At 33.3% G+C, this 19,054-nt stretch overlaps 1 protein-coding gene across 2 annotated transcripts in view; it reads left to right on the forward strand.

Annotated features, from left to right (window-relative positions):
- SLCO4C1 (solute carrier organic anion transporter family member 4C1) overlaps positions 1-19,054 on the forward strand; it is a 77,042-nt gene that overhangs the window by 48,282 nt on the left and 9,706 nt on the right. For both annotated transcript variants that reach the window (XM_025924531.2, XM_086691152.1), the window contains exons 5-11: positions 651-772; positions 3,447-3,565; positions 5,631-5,775; positions 6,135-6,330; positions 12,358-12,511; positions 16,075-16,265; positions 17,613-17,677. In XM_025924531.2, coding sequence (XP_025780316.1) covers positions 651-772; positions 3,447-3,565; positions 5,631-5,775; positions 6,135-6,330; positions 12,358-12,511; positions 16,075-16,265; positions 17,613-17,677 — 992 coding nt within the window. The remainder of the gene's footprint in view (positions 1-650; positions 773-3,446; positions 3,566-5,630; positions 5,776-6,134; positions 6,331-12,357; positions 12,512-16,074; positions 16,266-17,612; positions 17,678-19,054) is intronic.

The following is a 19,054-nucleotide window of genomic DNA, read 5'->3' on the forward strand; positions in this document are numbered from 1 at the left end:
CATGGGATGTAATATACAACACAATGACTATAGTTAGTAATACTGTACTGAATATTGGAAAGTTGCTAAGACAGTAAATCTTGTAAGTTCTCAAAACAAGAAAAATACTTCTGCAGCTAAGATGTTAGACTTAATGTGATCATTTTGTAATATATGGTAATATCACATTATATTGTATACCTGAAACTAATATAATATTGTATGCCAGTTACACCTCAATAAATAAATAAATAAAACGAATTTTATGTTTAAGTGAATGCCTTAAGACACAGTGTATGTGCTTTTAACACAGATCAGTGATTTGTTATAAGATGTATTCAATATAGTTGAGAAGAAAAACTTAGCCAAATAAGGTAGTTTAGAAATTCTATGTATGCTTTCAGATATTTAGCATATATATATTTACTCTTAAATATTTTACACTTTTATGTCATAGTGCCATTTTGATATACTTTGTAAACCATTATTATAGTTTTCATTTATGCCTGCTTTCTGTTGTCTGATTCATCACAGTGACTCTGCTTTAAATGTTGAATGTTGTAATAATATTCCCCTATATATGTACTTGAATTACAAAGTATAGTTATCATAATTAAATTTTAGTGAACAAGGTAAAGTTGACTTTTACATTTTGTTTTTCTGTTGTATAGCATAGATATTACTGAAGATGATCCACGATGGCTGGGGGCATGGTGGATTGGATTTCTTCTGTGTTGGCTCTTTGCTTGGTCTTTGATCATTCCTTTTTTAAGCTTCCCAAAACATTTACCAGGTATTCATTTTTGTTAAAATCAAAGAGTTTTATTCCAATTCTAGGCCAACTGTTGCTTTTTGTATAGTTGATAAGAACCCTAGAAAATTCATTGTTCTATAGAATTTCAGTTGTCTGCCTATGCAAACTTTTGAACATTTGTCTTTAGGAAATACTGGGTAGCAATCTTAATACTTATGGTTTTCCTTTATTTCCAGTTAATAAAATCAATAAAACTGTACATAGGCACTTTCTTACTGTATACTTAACTAAATTTGTTTCCTGTGTGTTGTCTGGAATCTTGCTTTATGTATATGCAAAGTACAAGTATCTTTCAAACTATTGGTTTGTATTCAGTTACTCACTACCCAATAATTAATCTGCCTTAAATCATTGATGTTATTTGTTGATGAGAGAACAAGTACTTTTTTTCCAATTGTCATAAAAGTAATGCTGTAGTATACTCACTTTTCACCATATTTCAATATTCGACAGTTTGTCCAAAAAGAAAAGATTAATAGAAAAGAATATCCATCCATTCCCCTTCTCTGGAAAACTTTGCTTCTATATAATCATGTAGTTCAAATTATCTATAAAAGTATTTTTCTCTAGGGTGAAGATGAAATAGTTGTTTCTATTACATGTAAAAGGTAGATGATTAACTTTGGGAATGGGCAAAAGAAAAGTTGGCAGAGTAGAAGTAGTTGGTCTCACTGATTCCTGTCTACCCCGGGCCATCCAACTTATAATTCCATGTATTGACTGTTTTCTCAGATTTATTCACAGTACCATTATTAAAAATCAAAGAGACATGATAATACATGGTAAATACTTCATCTGTGAAGCATGTTAGAATTAAAGAGAGTAGGGGCACCTGGGTGGCTCAGTCGGTTAAGCGTACAACTTCAGCTCAGGTCATGATCTCACAGTTCGTGGGTTCAAGCTCCATGTCGGGCTCTGTGCTGACAGCTCAGATCCTGGAGCCTGCTTCGGATTCTATGTCTGCCTCTGTCTCTGCCCTCCCCCCACTCGTGCTCTGTCTCTTTCTCTCTCAAAAATAAACATCAAAAAAAATGAAAAAAAAAAAAAGAACTTAAGAGAGTAAAAGAAAAGAACCTCGAACATACATTGTTTAATATATAATGGATGAAAAAGAGAGCCATTCAAAAAGAAGAAAAGAATTTAAGAGATATTTTTATTTTTTTATTTTATTTTATTTTTTAACGTTTATTTGTTTTTGAGACCGAGAGAGACAGAGCATGAACGGGGGAGGGTCAGAGAGAGGGAGACACAGAATCCGAAACAGGCTCCAGGCTCTGAGCTGTCAGCACAGAGCCCAACGTGGGGCTCGAACTCACGGGCTGTGAGATCATGACCTGAGTCGAAGTCGGCCACTTAACCGACTGAGCCACCCAGGCGCCCCTAAGAGATATTTTTAAATAAAGAGGATAAATATATCGTTGGAACAGAATTGTCTCATCTTAATTTTTAGACTGGTTGGAACTTCCTTAGCTGATAGTAATAATTCTAGCTCTCAGAAAAAATTATATACGTAAATGTTTGTGCAATTTTGTTGACAGAGGAACTGACTTCTTATGTTATGGTTTTATAAACTTGTAGAAGTGTGTGTCAGTTAAAAAGTAAGCATTTCCAAACTCAACACCCCCAAAACAAATAATCTAGTGAAAAAATGGGGCGAATAAACAGTTTTCCAAAGAAGACATCCAGATGGCAAACAGATACCTGAAAAGATGCTTAAAAGCACTCATCATCAGGGAAATACAAATCAAAACCACAATGAGATACAACCTCACACCAGTCAGAATGGCTAAAATTAACAAAATAAGAAAGAAGTATTGGCAAGTATAGGGAGAAAGGGGAACCTGTTGCACTGTTGGTGGGAATGCAAACTGGTGTAGCCACTCTGGAAAACAGTGTGGAGGTTCCTCAAAAAAATTAAAAACAGAATTCCCCTACAACCCAGCAATTGCACTACTAGGAATTTATCCAAAGGATACAAAAATGCTGATTTGAAGGGGCACATACATCCCAATGTTTATAGTAGTGCTGTCAACAATAGCCAAAGCTTGGAAAGAGCCCTAAAATACATCAACTGATGAATGGATTAAGAAGATGTGGTATGTATGTATGCATATATATACACACACACACACACACACACACACACACACACACACACACACACACACACACACTGGAATGGAATACTACTCAGGGATGAAAAAGAATGAAATGTTGCCATTTGCAACAACATGGATGAAACTGGAGGGTATTATGCTAGGCGAAATAAGTCAGTCAGAGAAAGACAGATATCACATGATTTCACTCGTGGAATTTGAGAAAATTAAGAGATGATCATAGGGGAAGGGAAGGAAAAATAAGATAAAAACAGAGGGAGGCAAACCATAAGAGACTCAAATACAGAGCACAAACTAAGGGTTGATGGGGGTGGGGCAGGTGGGATAAATGGGTGATGGGCATTGAGGAAGGCACTTGTTGGAATGAGCACTGGGTGTTATATGTAAGTGATGAATTGCTGGGTTCTACTCCTGAACCCAAGACTACACTGTAGGTTAACTAACTTCAGAATAAAAAATTTAAAAAAAATTAAAAGTAAGCATTAAAAAAATGAAGAATGAAGTGATAGAAGAAGTACATTTACTGTTTTTTTTAGGTACTGCAAAAATTCAAGGTGAAAGAATTTCCCAGACTCACCAGGATAAGAGTAGTTCCTTAAAAGACACCGAGGAGAGTTTTGGAACAAGCTTTAAAGATTTTCCAGCTGCCCTAAAGGTAAAATAACACTATACACATACAGGCTTGCTCTCTCTCTCTCTCTTTCTCTCTCTCACACACACACACACACACACACACACACACACACACACACACACACATATACACACACACCCTCCTCCATATATATAGGTAGATATTTATATTATATATACATATAAATAAGTATATATATACATATTTTCACAATGCATTTTTGCTTACTTATTATAATTCTAGCTCTTATAAATAAATAACTCCTCAGATTTAGTTTTATTATGCTTTGAGTAAATGAGAACTATTCCAGGATAGAATGGTTGAAAGAACATGAGTTGTCTTAATGACAATATCAATATTCAGTGGTTTCTCTTTAGCACTATAGTTCGTTATTCCATGCCACTTCCTTTATGTAATAGATCAGTTATCACTAAATTATAAATATATATTAGAGAATGTCTAACCAGTATTTTTCCCTTGTGAAATAGGTGGCAGTTAGTGGTTACTTGGTTTGAATTTGAGATTAAAGAAACAAGTGTTATGGTCTGTTCTGTTGTATTTGCACAGAAAAACATTCTTTCATTTAGCATCATAGAAGTTTTGTACATACAGGAGTTTGTAATTTTACCTTTTCAAGATTTGAAATTATTTCCTTCTCAATCATTTTCATTTTCCTCCTTAAATGAAAGCCTGAAATGTTTTTAATTGATTAATCTTACCTTTTAACTCTATTCCCTCCCATGCAGGCACATTCTTGTGTTTTTCTGACATTGTTCATGATTTTTAATCCCAACAACGATTTTCTTTTGTAATAGTTATGTTCTATGTCATATATTTCTATTTATTTTATAAATTGTTATGTATATTACCATTTTTATGTATATTACTGCTTTTTTTTTTTTATTCTTATGGTTTCATGCTTTGAGGTCTCAATTCTGATTCAGATCCCTCTGGATTCAGTATTTTATTGCTAGTTTTCCTCAGACAGAGTAGCATCTAAGTATCCTTGAAGACTGAATGATATTTCTGACTAAATGGACCTTTTCTGATCATACTCTTTTAGTCCCAGAATTCTGTGGATGTTATCTTACTCCTTTCTAGTTAAATGTGTTGTGGTTGAGAAGTTCCATCCAAGTTAGTATGATTCATTTTTATTTCCATCTATCTTTGATTTCAGGCAATATATTAGGTTATGCCTAAGTATGTGTTTTTTTTTTTTTTCCCATTAATTCTTGCTAGAAATCCATTATCTTTTTAAACCTGAAGATTTAAATGTTTTCTGCCATTATTATTTTTAAAAATTATTGAATGTTTTCATTCAGGTACTTTTCTCTTTTTTGTCACTACTATTATTCTTAAGTTAGATCATCTGGATCTGACTTCTAACTCTCTTGCCTTGCCTCTTCATGACTCCTGTGAGTGGTTGTGAGTGTGTGTATTTTGCTTGATTTAATTAAATTTTTTTTTCACTTAATATTCCAGAAGTGTAATTTGGTTTTCACTTTGTGGGCAGATATATTAGATTAATTAATCTCTGTACTCTCCTCTGATAGTTTAAGATTCTGAGAAGTCCAGCAGTGTATCCACCTATTTAAAATTGCTGAACTCTATAACTATCTAAGTTTCTTAACTAGTGAGTCCTTTACTCATAGAACAATACAAATTTGATACTAAGAGACCATTCTCATCTGTGTTTATAACCAAGTTCTTCATTTAGTAGACATGGGAATTCAAAACATCAGACAAGGGGTAGATTTAATGTATGGAAGTTTATCATATACTGGAGAAAACCTTTCCAACCTGGATTTTACCTCCTTTACCCCATCCTTTGCATATGATAAAGGCACAGTCACCCTACTGTTGAATCAATCACCTGTCAATTCTCTAGGTGCTCCACATATAAATTTTCTCAATGTTGTATATATCAAGCTATTAATATTTCATTTTTATGCTGGAGGAAATGCTGAAATTTTATAGTTATACTGTGTTTATTAAATATTTGCCATTTCATCATGCTGCCATTTTAATGTTACATTTTGCAGTATAATCATACTTATTCATTTGGTGAACTGTATTTTTTCTTTAGAATTTGATGAGGAATACTGTCTTTATGTGTTTAGTTTTTTCAACTTCCTCAGAAGCCTTAATTACTACTGGATTTGCTACATTTTTACCTAAATTTATAGAAAATCAATTTGGATTGTCTTCCAGCTTTGCAGCTACCCTTGGAGGTAAACCATTTTTTTCTTTGTTCAGATTTAATCTAATAATTTTACTTTACTACATTAATTTTTTATTAGAATAATATATCATTTTGGATAGCCACTTCTTGAAATTTAAACTACTGATTTTGATAAAAGTTTCAGATTTTCTGTTAATAGACAGTCTGTTGTATGAACACGAAATACAGAGGCTGTATAGCTAAAGAGAATATTTGTTGATCTTAATATTCAAAACATTATAAATCACATGATAGCATTCATATGTTAAAATAGTACTGGTGCTTGTTTTTGATGTTTCCCAATTTGTCATGTAAGTAACTGACTACACCTGTATGTTTTCTCACTCTCTGTGTCTTCTTTCTCATCAGGGGCTGTTTTAATTCCTGGAGCTGCTCTTGGTCATATTTTAGGTGGTGTACTTGTTTCAAAACTCAAAATGACATGTAAAAACACAATGAAGTTTGCTTTGCTCACATCTTTAGTTGCGCTTGTGCTGAGTTTTGTATTTGTTTATGCCAACTGTGAAAATGAGCCTTTTGCCGGTGTGTCTGAATCATATAATGGGTAAATATATTTCAGTACTTTTTGATATTGATATGAGAGTAAAAGCTGTGTATTTTCAAGTATATGCTTTCTTGAATAAAATAATGAAAAATTGGCTTTTTCGTATATAAGAAGATGTAAGGTTTTTTTTTTTTTTTTTCTTGTTTTGCTGGTTTAAATAATTTGGCATCTTATTAAATGTTGGGTGTTTATCTGGAGAGCAGTTAAAGAGTAACTACTCAACTATTCTATCCTGGGCAATGTATCCTGAACTATGTTCAGGGATACAAAGATTAAAGTAACAGAATCTTTGCCCTGAAAGGATTCACATCCTATGGAGAATTTCATATGTTGCTATTGATTTAAATCTTTAAAAATGGAGATGCCTCTATGGTGACATTAGTGTATTAGGGGGGTTGAAAATAGTCTGCAGATAAATTAAAATGAAGCTAGTCCTAGGTTATACTAATGATTATTGTTTCCACTTTAGAAGTTCATGGTTATTGTAAAGAAATAAATGACTCCTTGTTATGACCTGTAAACATGTTTCCACCTGTAACTGGTATGACCATTTTATCTTTGTATGTTTACTTTTGCCTTGTATGTTTAGTTTTGAAATCCTAAGGCATGAATTAGCGGATCAGGCAGGAGGATGTTGCATAGTGGTGCATTCATAGCCTGCAGTGTTGCTTTAATTGTTTCACTGAATGTGTTTGAGGCTGGTAAGGGAGATGGTACTCTAGGTCAAGGACTCCACAGTTCTGTAGAGTATGGCATTCCAATAACCTAAGTAGAATGTACTTTGTTGGATGAGTTTGCCAGTAACGATTGTGATTTGCAGTTGCTGTCATTCTTTTACATTAATGAGATGCTGAGCATTCTAAAGCAATGTTAAGTTCACCTCTATTACATTTATTCAACATTTTTTTACTACATCCTGTGGCTGAAAAATCCCTGCTCTAAAGGAGTTTGCAATGTAGCAGGAGTGATTGGGAAAAAAAACGGTAAATGAACAATGTATTAGGTAATGAGAGACACACAAAGGGCTATGAAATTCAAAAGAAGGAGAGCTTTTCAGTATCCTTTGATTAGATTCAGAATAAGTTTCATGGTATAACAGAGAAATTGGTTTACATATTTTTTAAGGGTACAAAAAAAGCTATGAGAGTTAAAAATTTGAGAAGAGGGAAAGGCAGAGGGAGTATATTAGGCATAAATGCCTAGTAAAGGCTGGTAGGTTCAGGAACCAGTTCCAATGGGACTTAGGTCATGTTCCTAAATGAAAAAATATCTGGAAATGTTGAAAGGTAGGTACAGGTAAGTACTGCAGACCTGACTTTACACCTATAAACTTTACCCAAATGTATCCTGAGAAACCACTTGTTTTTTGTATATTCCTTTTAGAACAGAAAGTTCTGGATAGTTTACCACTAGTTTAATTACCTTGAAAGATGAATGATGTGGATGTGAATCTATTTGCTATTTTCTACCTTAAACAAGAGTTCCTACCAGATAAGCTGTCCTTTGCCTAATCGGAAGGGAAGACAAGAGAGAAGGTGTCAGTTTGAGTTGTGTGTATTTATTTAGATATAAATGGAGATGGAGATAGAGTTTAATGTCGCAGAATAGGTGAGACATTGTCAATGTTTTTTTCCTCTGTGGCCTCATTTTCTTTTTTTTTTTAAGTTCATTTATTTATTTTGAGAGAGAGTGTGCACCCATGTGCTTGAGTGGGGAAGGGGCAGAGAGAGAGAGGGAGAGAGAGAATCCCAAACAAGCTCCACAATGTCAGTGCAGAGCCTGACACGGGGCTCCAACGCGGGAACTGTGAAGTCATTATCTGAGCAGAAATCAAGAGTTAGACGCTTAACTGAGCCACTCAGGTGCCCCTCAAATTCTTCATGTTAGCTCTGTACACTGCATATTAAAATGTCCATACCGTAGATAGTTTACTCACTATAGCCTCATCCAACAAACACATATATTAAAAAAAAAAGTAGTATATGGAAAGAGAAACAGACTAAGAAGCACAAAACATACCTTGTTAGTTATGAGGAAAAAGAAGTTATGGTTGTCAAACACAGCTTTGCAACTATGAATTAATGAATTAGGCTTATTGATAGGTTCATTTAAAATCCTGTTAAATAGTATATATTAAAAACTTAAGATTGGGGTACCTCGGTGGTTCAGTCAGTTATGCATCTGACTTCAGCTCAGTTCATGATCTCACCGTTTGTGGGTTCAAGCCCTGCATTAGGGTTTTGCACTGACAGCCCAGAACCTGAAGCCTGCTTTGGATTCTGTGTCTCCCTCTCTCTGCCCCTCCCCCACTTGTGCATGCGCACATGCTTTCTCTCTCTCAAAAATGAATGAAACTTTAAAAAAAAACCTTAAGATTAACAATACTAATCATTTCAGAGGGTATTTTTAATATTTGTAATATTTTACATTAATTTATTATTAAATGTTTAATGTGGACACAACAATTGAAAGCAGACTGTCATTTCTAGAAATATATTAGTTATTAAAGCTTCCTACTGTTCTCATATTGCCTTGACTCTGGGTTTGTTCTGGTAATCAGTGTTGATAATTGTGATTTGTGTTTTACTTTCTACTTAGAGCCTTGTGAAATATGAAATACTGTAGTTAGTACACACAGTATTTTTTCTCTATCTGGTCTATAGCGAGAATTGCTTTACTTATCTGAAACAGCACCTTAAAGATGCATACCTATTAAGATGTTATGATAGGTTTAGGGAAATCTTTCCTTACAGTAGAGACATAATTATAGAATAGTTGGGATTCAAATAAGAAATTGACATTTAAATTCTATTATTTGTTATAAATGTGTTGCTCACATATATGGGTGTGTGTGTTTATACACGTGTATATTTTAAATATTCAGGAAAAAATTTTTTTTTCAACGTTTATTTATTTTTGGGACAGAGAGAGACAGAGCATGAACGGGGGAGGGGCAGAGAGGGAGGGAGACACAGACTCGGAAACAGGCTCCAGCTCTGAGCCATCAGCCCAGAGCCTGACACGGGGCTCGAACTCACGGACCGCGAGATCGTGACCTGGCTGAAGTCGGACGCTTAACCGACTGCGCCACCCAGGCGCCCCTAAATATTCAGGAAATTTAAAATATGTGTTTTAAAAACAATATGTATATATTAAGAGCATTTAAGAAACTTTTCAAGCATTGACTATTTTTTTAATAATAGTTTCCCCTTTACCTCATGAAATTAACCTTTATAAAATATATAGGCTTAAGTAGTTTATATACACTTAACTAAAAGGAATATATGCTACATTTCTCTGTTTCTACTTAAGTTTGCATCATACTGTCATACACCTTCATGTTCTTAGTAATCACATATTGATAGTGTGAGAATTTTACGTTGGAAAAGTTAAGTTTAGGGGCGCCTGGGTGGCGCAGTCGGTTAAGTGTCCGACTTCAGCCAGGTCACGATCTCGCGGTCCGGGAGTTCGAGCCCCGCGTCAGGCTCTGGGCTGATGGCTCAGAGCCTGGAGCCTGTTTCCGATTCTGTGTCTCCCTCTCTCTCTGCTCCTCCCCCGTTCATGCTCTGTCTCTCTCTGTCCCAAAAATAAATAAAAACGTTGAAAAAAAAAATTAAAAAAAAAAAAGTTAAGTTTAAAAATGTGTAGACACCATTTCTAGAATTGAAGGGGTAGTATTTCTGTAGTCACCTTACTTCTGTATCTATATTGTAAGCTAGTTGTAGGTAGACTATAATGCTTGTTTTTGTGGCTAAAATAGTGCTTGATAAAGAAATCTAGCAGCAGCCTATGGAATTGATTAGAGGAAGAGACTCCAGGAAGAGTAATGAATTATTTACAATTCACTCTTTGATCACCTTTTCTTCCAACTTCCACTGATTTGTTTCCAATTTGTTTTCTCTCCTTTACTCTTTCTTGACTCCTTATTCTCCACCTCCCCCTTAAATATCATTTTCCAACATAGCAGTTATTCTCTTATAATCCTTAGATAAATCACTCATTTACTGATTTTGACCTGCAGTGGAGAGCAAGGAAGTTAGCTTCATGGTGATGAGGAGGGATTTTATTATCTTTTTCTTTCTGCCCTACCTGCCTGCCTTCCTTTTCCATTTCCTTCTTTCCTCCCTCCCTTTTTCTATTTATTTCTTTTAGATATGTTTCCATCACTTTGAGTAGAGTCTAGCACAATATTGGAGCTTACTATGTATTCATGAAATAAATGGACACTTGAGACCTCTACTCTCTTGCTCTATGCTCCTTCTATGGCTAATCTTATCATTATCATGGTTTCAGCCACATTTATATGCAAACGATATTAGATATCTAGCTCCAGGCCATATTTCTTCACCAAATTCTGATACTCTTAAACCTCAGTATGTATAAAACCTCATTCATCATGTCCTCCCCAAACTAGTCCTCTTTTTCTACCAAAACACCAAGTTAGACAGTATGTGGTATGGGTGTGTGTGTTTATACACGTGTATATTTTAAATATTCAGGAAATTTAAAATGTGTTATGTATTTTAAAAACAATATGTATATATTAAGAGCATTTAATAAGCTTTTCAAGCATTGACTATTTTTCTAATAATAGTTTCTTGACTCTTTTGTCCTATACCCATCTTCAAACACCAAATCTTACCCCCAATATTTTAGATGATTCTACATCCAGAATCAGCCAAAATATTTCCCAAATCTGTCTCCTTTAATCAAATGTTCTATTTTGGTTCTCCTATATATTGTCGATTGTCATAAATTACTGTTTGGCATATTATAACTGGTCTCCTTCCTTCACATTTATACTCTGCATCACTCCTAGCATTATTTCTCTAAGATGTGCTTTTGACAGTGTCACTTTCCAGTGTAAAAATACTTTGATTACCTTTTCAAAAATAGGTTAAAACCCATTGTTTTTTTAACAGGTCGATAAGGCCTTCATTTATCTGGTCTCTTCAACTATGTTTCTGATCACTCACTGCCTCAGACATCATTCATATTTGTCCATATAGGAAGCTATATCTCACCTTTATGCTTTTGTACCAGCTTTTCTGAAGTGCCCTTCACATTCCCCTTGTATCCAGCTAACTCTTACTCTTCCTTTAAGACTTTCTCAGGTAGTAGCTCCTAAAGACTCTCACCTAAACTTCAGCTTGTCCTTCAGTGCTTCTAAAGTACACTTTGCAAATACCTGTAACCATGTTCACCGTATTAGTGTATAATTTTCTGTGTCTATCTCTACTCCTAGACTGTGAAATCTTTGAGGACAGCAACTACTTTACTCAGCTGTATTCCTGATACCTAGCATAGGGCCTAGCATTTGCTCAATGTTTATTGGTTGAATGGATGAACAGGGATTGGAGAAGTATCTTTGGTTAGGGTAACCCTAACAATAACATAACGATGTTATCAAAGATATTGCATCCTATTAAAAGGCAGCGTGGAGCAAAACTGAGCCTGGGAACCAGGAATATTTGGTGAAGATAGAAAGCTTAATCTCTCTGGGCCCTAGTTTTCCCACTGATAAAATGAGTATGAGTATTTTGAAAACCATTATTTTATTCATCCTTGTAGATGTAAAATTTTCCACACTCTAGGGAAATTTAGCAATGTCTGGAGACATTTTGGTTATCATAACTGAGGGATACTACTGGCATCTAATGGGTAGAGGCCAGGGATGCTGCTAGGCATCCTATAATCCACAAAAGCAGCACTCCCTCCCTGCTACCCCTTCAAAGAATAATGTAGCACCTAATGAGAAACCCTGCTTTATTTACTTACTCTGCCTGTTTTTCTTATCACTGAGACACATTGTATTATATAAGTATTGTTTATGCTGACTCTCTCTCCCACAAGAAATTAAATTTTGTGTGAAAAGGCAGACATTTGATTTGTTTTATTCATTCAGTAATTAAGTATGTGTTGAGTGAGTAAATAAATGACTGAAGGGCAAGATCTAACAATGCTTCTGAAGTGTTCATTAAAAGTTACAATATAGATAATTTGCCTCATTTCATTTCTTGATGACAGGACAGGAGAACTGGGAAACTTGACTGCTCCTTGTAATGCCGATTGTAACTGCTTTCAATCATATTATTATCCTGTCTGTGGAGGAGATGGGGTCCAGTATTTCTCTCCCTGCTTTGCAGGTTGTAAAAATTCTCTTTTAAAAAGACAGCCAAAGGTAACTTGGGTCTTCTGCTTTACCTTAATGAGGTAGTGTGTTTGTACATTTATGGATGACCTTCTTTGTCCTTCTAGTGGAGTTATGTAGTACCTGTCTGTTCTTCCCTTGCTGGCCCACCTCCTTCATTCAGAAGCCAGCATAAAGTTTCAGTCAAAGTTAGATGGATAAACTTTAGCAATCTGCTATACAACATTGTATGTATTGTCAACAATAATGTATTACACACTTTAAATTTGTTAAGAGGGTAGAGCTCATGCACAGTGTTCTTAATTGTGTGTGTGTGTATGCATATATACATTTTTTGTTTTTTAAAGACCCTAAGCACTCCTGCTGGAAAAGACTCTTCTTCCTTTATATTTCAGATGCATTAAATGATGAAAAATAAATTTGGCAGTTAATCACCTACATCTTGTTACATCACTTCTACTATAGTAATGAAATATTATTTACCTTTTTACATTGTGTTATTTCCTCAACCATGCTTTATGCCCCTAGAAGTCAGGGAACTTCTTTTCTTACTAATTACAGTGTATATATTAGAAACATAATAAATATTTATTATTCTTATTTGATGCACCACAGATTCATTTTAAAATGCCCCAAATCATTAATTCTCAAATACAAATTTACTTTCAATTCTAGGTTAGAACGCATATTAGTTTACCTAGATATGATTTTTTTAAACAGCTAAATAGTTTAAGAAGATCCAATAGAATTTTATTGTACTATATCTATAATCTAAAGATTTCATCTTAGCTAAATTTAAGAGTTTGGGGAAAAATAGCATTCAGATTATTAGTAGTACATAATATGTTATGGATTAATACGTAATGTGATAACTTTAAAAAGATCTGAGAGAAATATATACTGTGAAATAAGAGACCACAATGAGTAAGATACATAACAATTATGACAAAACAGTACAATCTTGAATATTTGAAATGTAGACTAGTGGAATGGCATTTCTTTTACCATATAAAGATAAGTTTAAGATTGTAAGAAAAGATTTATACATAAATAAGTAGAAAAAGCTAATTGAAAGAATCTATAAAATTACTTCAGATTTCTTCTAAAGCCAACTTGGATGTGTTTGTGTGTATATGTGTGTGGTTGTATGCATTTATATGTTCATAAACACATAAATATATGTGTGCATATACATGTACACATATCTTTAATGATTTTGTGTGTAATAAATACATTAGAAATTTATCTGAACATACTAGGATTTGATCTTCCTGCAGGGTGTGTGAGAATATGAGGAACAATGTACATTTTTTTCCACATTACCTCACTTATAGATTTTAAAACGATCATCTAAGAACATTGAAAAATGTGTCAAAAAAATATCTGTGGTGAATCATAGTAGACCTAACAGACTGGGGTACCATATGTGCAATTTTAATCCATGGGATAAAACTATATCATTACCATAAAGTACCTATGAAAAATAAATGGCCTCCAGAAGATTTTTAAGATCTCAGGTCTCAGGGTTATCATGCCTTCAAACTAGTTAGACATCTGGGCTTCCTTTAGTTTTAAAACAGATTGAGAAAATTAGGTGTTTGTGTTACTTATAAGGGATCAAATTCCACAAATGAGCATGATGCATGTTACAGAATCAGAAGTATCAAATGATAGGTAACTATTACTTTCAGAGGTAGGTATGTAGGTAACATTTTCTTGTGTATAAAATATGATTGCTAAGGGCTATTGAATAACTCTAATCAGTAGATTACAACAAAAAGATATTTGTAGATTTTTACTCCCATAACTAAAAATGTTAGACACAAATATTATCCTGCATAAGGAAACCAAAAAAAGAAAAAAAAAACTTTAATACCCAGAACATACTTGAAGTGGTATTGGTTATTTTGATATGATTAATTTGATATTTATATTTTTCCCCAAGTACTGTAATTTCCATCTTAAATAGCAAATCGTCCTCTAGTGATTGTTTAGGAAAAGCAAGTTATTTTGACTTACAAATTTTCTATTTGTTCTGGCTTTTCATGTCTATCTGGTCCATGTCACAACTCATTTTTTCACAGGATTTTTTTCTTATGGAATATTTCAGAGAGGCAAAATGCATTGATAATAATACAGTAAATACCTATGCACATTTGTTCACAGAAATATTAGTCTTATATTTTTACACTGACCCAAACAACAAAGCAAATGTTGAGTAAGAGCTAGTATATTGCAGGTAAAATTGTATACTTTTTTATTTAAGAGAGGTATATAGTTTCATCAAGATATAAAATACTTTTCTCTTAAAATTTTAAAGGCTACATTTCTTCGTTATTTGATATATCCAGGTGCTGAGTATGTAATATTCCATTTTGGGAGTGTCATCTGCATATTTGGATATCCTGTGTCAGTACCACTGGCCTTAGATTAGCTTTAGCACTGAAAAAAGGTCTCTGGCCTTTAGAATAAAAAAAGTACTATTTCCCTTTGACTTCTATGGCTCTGTTATGACTTTATTGAGGCCTTAAACTTGTAAAAAGAGTTATAGTAAGAATGCAATTGAGCTGTAAAAAAACATTTAAAAAGTAATTATGCCTAACAAACTTCTTAAACTCTGGATTTTTTTTCCTAATGTTTATTTATTGTTGAGAGAGAGAGAGAGAGACAGAGTGAGGATGGGGGAGGGGAAGAGAGAAAGAAGGAGACACAGAATTTGAAGCAGGTTCCAGGCTCAGAGCTGCCAGCACAGACCCCAATGCGGGGCTTGAACTTGGGAATGGCAAGATCATGACTTAGGCCGAAGTCGGAAGCTTAACCAATTGAGCCATCCAGGCACCCCTAAACTCTGAATTTCTTTCCTACAAAAGTAATAATTGTAATCTTTTAACATGTTACCTTCCAACAGTTCATATTATTAATTTATATGTAAGTATATATTAAATAGTTAATCTTATATATTTATATATAAAATAGCCTTTAGGATAATAAAACAATAACTTCTAGCTTATCATTGTCATAAATATGTCATCTTAGAAGGGATAGAACTTGCTTTTAGTAAAGCAATTACAGAAAGTTCAGAAGATGATAGTAAAGTTGTTTACTTGAAAGCAACATATTTTTTTCCTAGAGACTTGTGATATATTAGTTAATTTTGCGGTGACATTTGTTAAAATTATAGTGTTTGTCCTTTCAAACTATCGTAGATAGTGTGCTTCTTTACCTTCTATAATGGAAAAGAAAGCAAGAAAATAATTTGAACAAATATGATTTATTAAAAGTAGTCTGGAAGGTGAGGTCAGATAATTGGTATATTCTTGTCCATTTATTTTATAAGTTATGAGTCAGTAATAGCTTACAAGTTGAAGCAGTGAACACTACTCAAATACAGATGATTCTACTTCATAAATGTTGTCCTTTATTTTCACTTACTTAATCTCTTAAAAGTTAATTACTCTTTTGCAGCATTATTTGTTGTTCAAAGATTAAGATTGTGTAAAATGATTGCCATGTCTGTAAATCACCTAACTTACAATGATAAAATATGTTTTCAAGATAAGCACGTGCAATATCATCATGTCTAATATTTGTAGGAATATTACAATTGTTCCTGTATTGCAAGGAATACAGAAATAACTCCTACTTCGGCAAGTTTTATTTCTGAAGTTAAAGCTGGAAAATGTGAAAGTCGATGTGCAAATTTGCCCATATTCCTTGGCATTTTCTTTGCTACAATTATCTTTACATTTATGGCTGGTACTCCTATAACTGTGTCCATCCTAAGGTATGTATTATATTGTGAAATTTGCCATCCCTAAGACAATTTGAGTGTAAAGAAAATAGACTCAGGTTCATTTGGTTCATATATTGACCACTGGTTCTAAAACTAATTCAGTTCTTATAACATTGTTACTTCTATGACATTGGAAAAGCTACTTCATTGAACCCCAGATATATGAGGTTTAAATGTGATCATGTATGTGAAAGTGTCTTAATATTGCCTATCTGGAATATACTTGACTTTAGCTTCTCTGACTCTTTCATCAGGCTTCAGTTTAAGCTATTCAACCGTGTTTGAGTATGATGGAAATATAGAGTATTCCGCATATGTCAGAATCAGAATGACCTGAATTCTACCTCATATAGTAGGTGCAGTGATATTCAACCTTCTCTAAACAATGCTCTACTAGATGAGAAGCTAGATGCCACATGGCTCTTGGCAGTGTTTTGAGCTTTCAATTTGCTCTTTTTCCTTCACAACACTTGATAAAAATACTTATCAATTTTTTTTGATAAAAAAATCTGCCCTTTCATAAGTTCATCAGTCTTTCTATGTCTTTCCTAACAACCTCTAGCTTTTTTACTCTTCAGTTTTTGTTCCCTGATACTCATTACTTTTTCACATACTTTTTGTCCAATGGAAATTTTGGAGATTCTGTCTGCAAATATTAAATAGTCTGATAACATTATCCTATGTGGAAATTGGAGTTAGAGAACTGAGAAAACAATTTTTTAAAACTTCATTTTTGGAACATTATCTATAAAACTTTTCAACTACATATTTGTTTTTAAAAACTAGTTGATCTCTTTTATCTCCTGTCTAACTCTTGTGTGCCAGTATCGTGTCTCATTTCATGTTTGATAGTCATTACTTAAAGAATCATTGTTGAATCAGATTGAGCCTCAACAACTGTTTTACAAAACCTGAATTAGTACTTTATCCCCTATGTATGGTTTCTGTCTCAAAACTTAGTAAGAATTAGAGTAATATTTATTTGTTTGTGACTTAAGTCATGTGACTTGTGACTTAAGGGATAGTAAAAAACAAGTCTTATTAATGCATGTGCTTTCTTTTTTACATTTGTTTCAATTCATACATATTCGATATATTTGTCAAACTTTGATTCTTTTTGGTGTTTTGTAGTGTTTTAGTTCATGTAACATTTTTCTTCTTTTATAATTCCAGAAAGGTTCAACTCTGTATAAGCTGTTACAAATAGTTTGTTTATTTCATGCACATAACATTTACTTAATCTAGAAATGCTAAACTGGTAGAAAAATAAATTGGCTTTAAGAGCAAATATACTATATGACCACTTTTAGTTAATGTATACATATTTGATATCTTTAGGTGTGTTAATCAGAGGCAACGGTCCCTAGCATTGGGAATACAGTTTATGCTGCTTCGATTAGTTGGTATGCCATTTTTCTTAATTCATTGGTGACTGTTGGTTATTTTTGTTGATTAGCATTATTGATTAATTCACTTAAGGGATATGCCAAGAAAATAATTTAAATGCCATAGAAAACTATGTAATTGTCATGGAAGAAAGTTGTTTTCTAATATTTGAGATGTAGTATTGTTTACAGATCACATAAGAAAATAATGACTTTACTCTTTAACCTACCTGATTGGTTAACTGTCATTTCCAATTCTGTTACAAATATAACTTTAAAGAGTGTATCATATTTATTATAAATATAACATAGGATCATCAACACATTTTTAATTGAGCACAGTAAAATACATAAATTTTTCCTATTCATGTAAAACTATTATCAACATAAATTATGATAGAATCATATTTATAACTATTGCAATTCCTTTTCTCCCAGCATTGATCTCCATTTGGGGCATAATTATATCGTATTAGCAATGAAAAATAATGAGTTAACAAATTTCAATTAAAATTTGGCATACATATTGTGGCTAGTTAAGAATTGATGGAAGAAAGATTTTATAGAAAATTTCATAAGTTTCCAGATGTAGGAAGAAACAGAAGGACAGAAATACTGTATTATACACATAATTATATGTGTGTATGATTATTCCCACAATATTATACCCATAATATAAAGATCATTTATAAAACTAAAAACCAAAAGTTAGGAGCATTAGAAATCCTGTGAACCAACTTTCCCATCTTCAGGTGAATAAATTAAGGTTCTGGGAGATTCAGGGATTTGCCCAGGGTTACACAATTTGTGGTGAAAATGAGAATAGGAAAATGATAACTTTATTCTCAATCCAGTGCTATTTTGACTCTGTCAGTCTTCAGGTCATGAAAAAGCAGACTGGATGTAACTGAAATCTTTGTCTAAGAAATACCACTTCATGTATTTGATTTGCAACAGTTGGAAACTTCCTAAAGATGTGGCAGCTTAGAGCCTCGTGACTTCATGCGAGGGAGGGGGTGTTTTTGAGATAGTATTCCTAAGCATGTTAGTATGAATGTATATGTATGTGCATGTGTGTGCATACACATGTGCACTCTTCATGCATGCACATGCACATAACACATATACTGTAGTTTAGCACTTGTGCATCAATAATTTTGATTTTTTAAAATTAAAATAGCTAATTTCAAACATATTCATTAAATTAGGAAAGCAATGAATTAAAATATTTACTTAGCTAAATGTTAGCCTAATGCATGCCAGATATTCTTATTAAAATGAATTTTTGAATTGATTAGAAGTATATAATAATTATATAATTATTTTAGAATGTTTTATCTGTTTCTTTATACCCCTATTACTTGTACATGAACTGATTGATTTATATATGTCCAG

The sequence above is a fragment of the Puma concolor genome, chromosome A1 (assembly GCF_028749965.1).
Source record: "Puma concolor isolate L17-30 chromosome A1, mPumCon1.1.hap2, whole genome shotgun sequence".
NCBI classification, from domain to species: domain Eukaryota; kingdom Metazoa; phylum Chordata; class Mammalia; order Carnivora; family Felidae; genus Puma; species Puma concolor.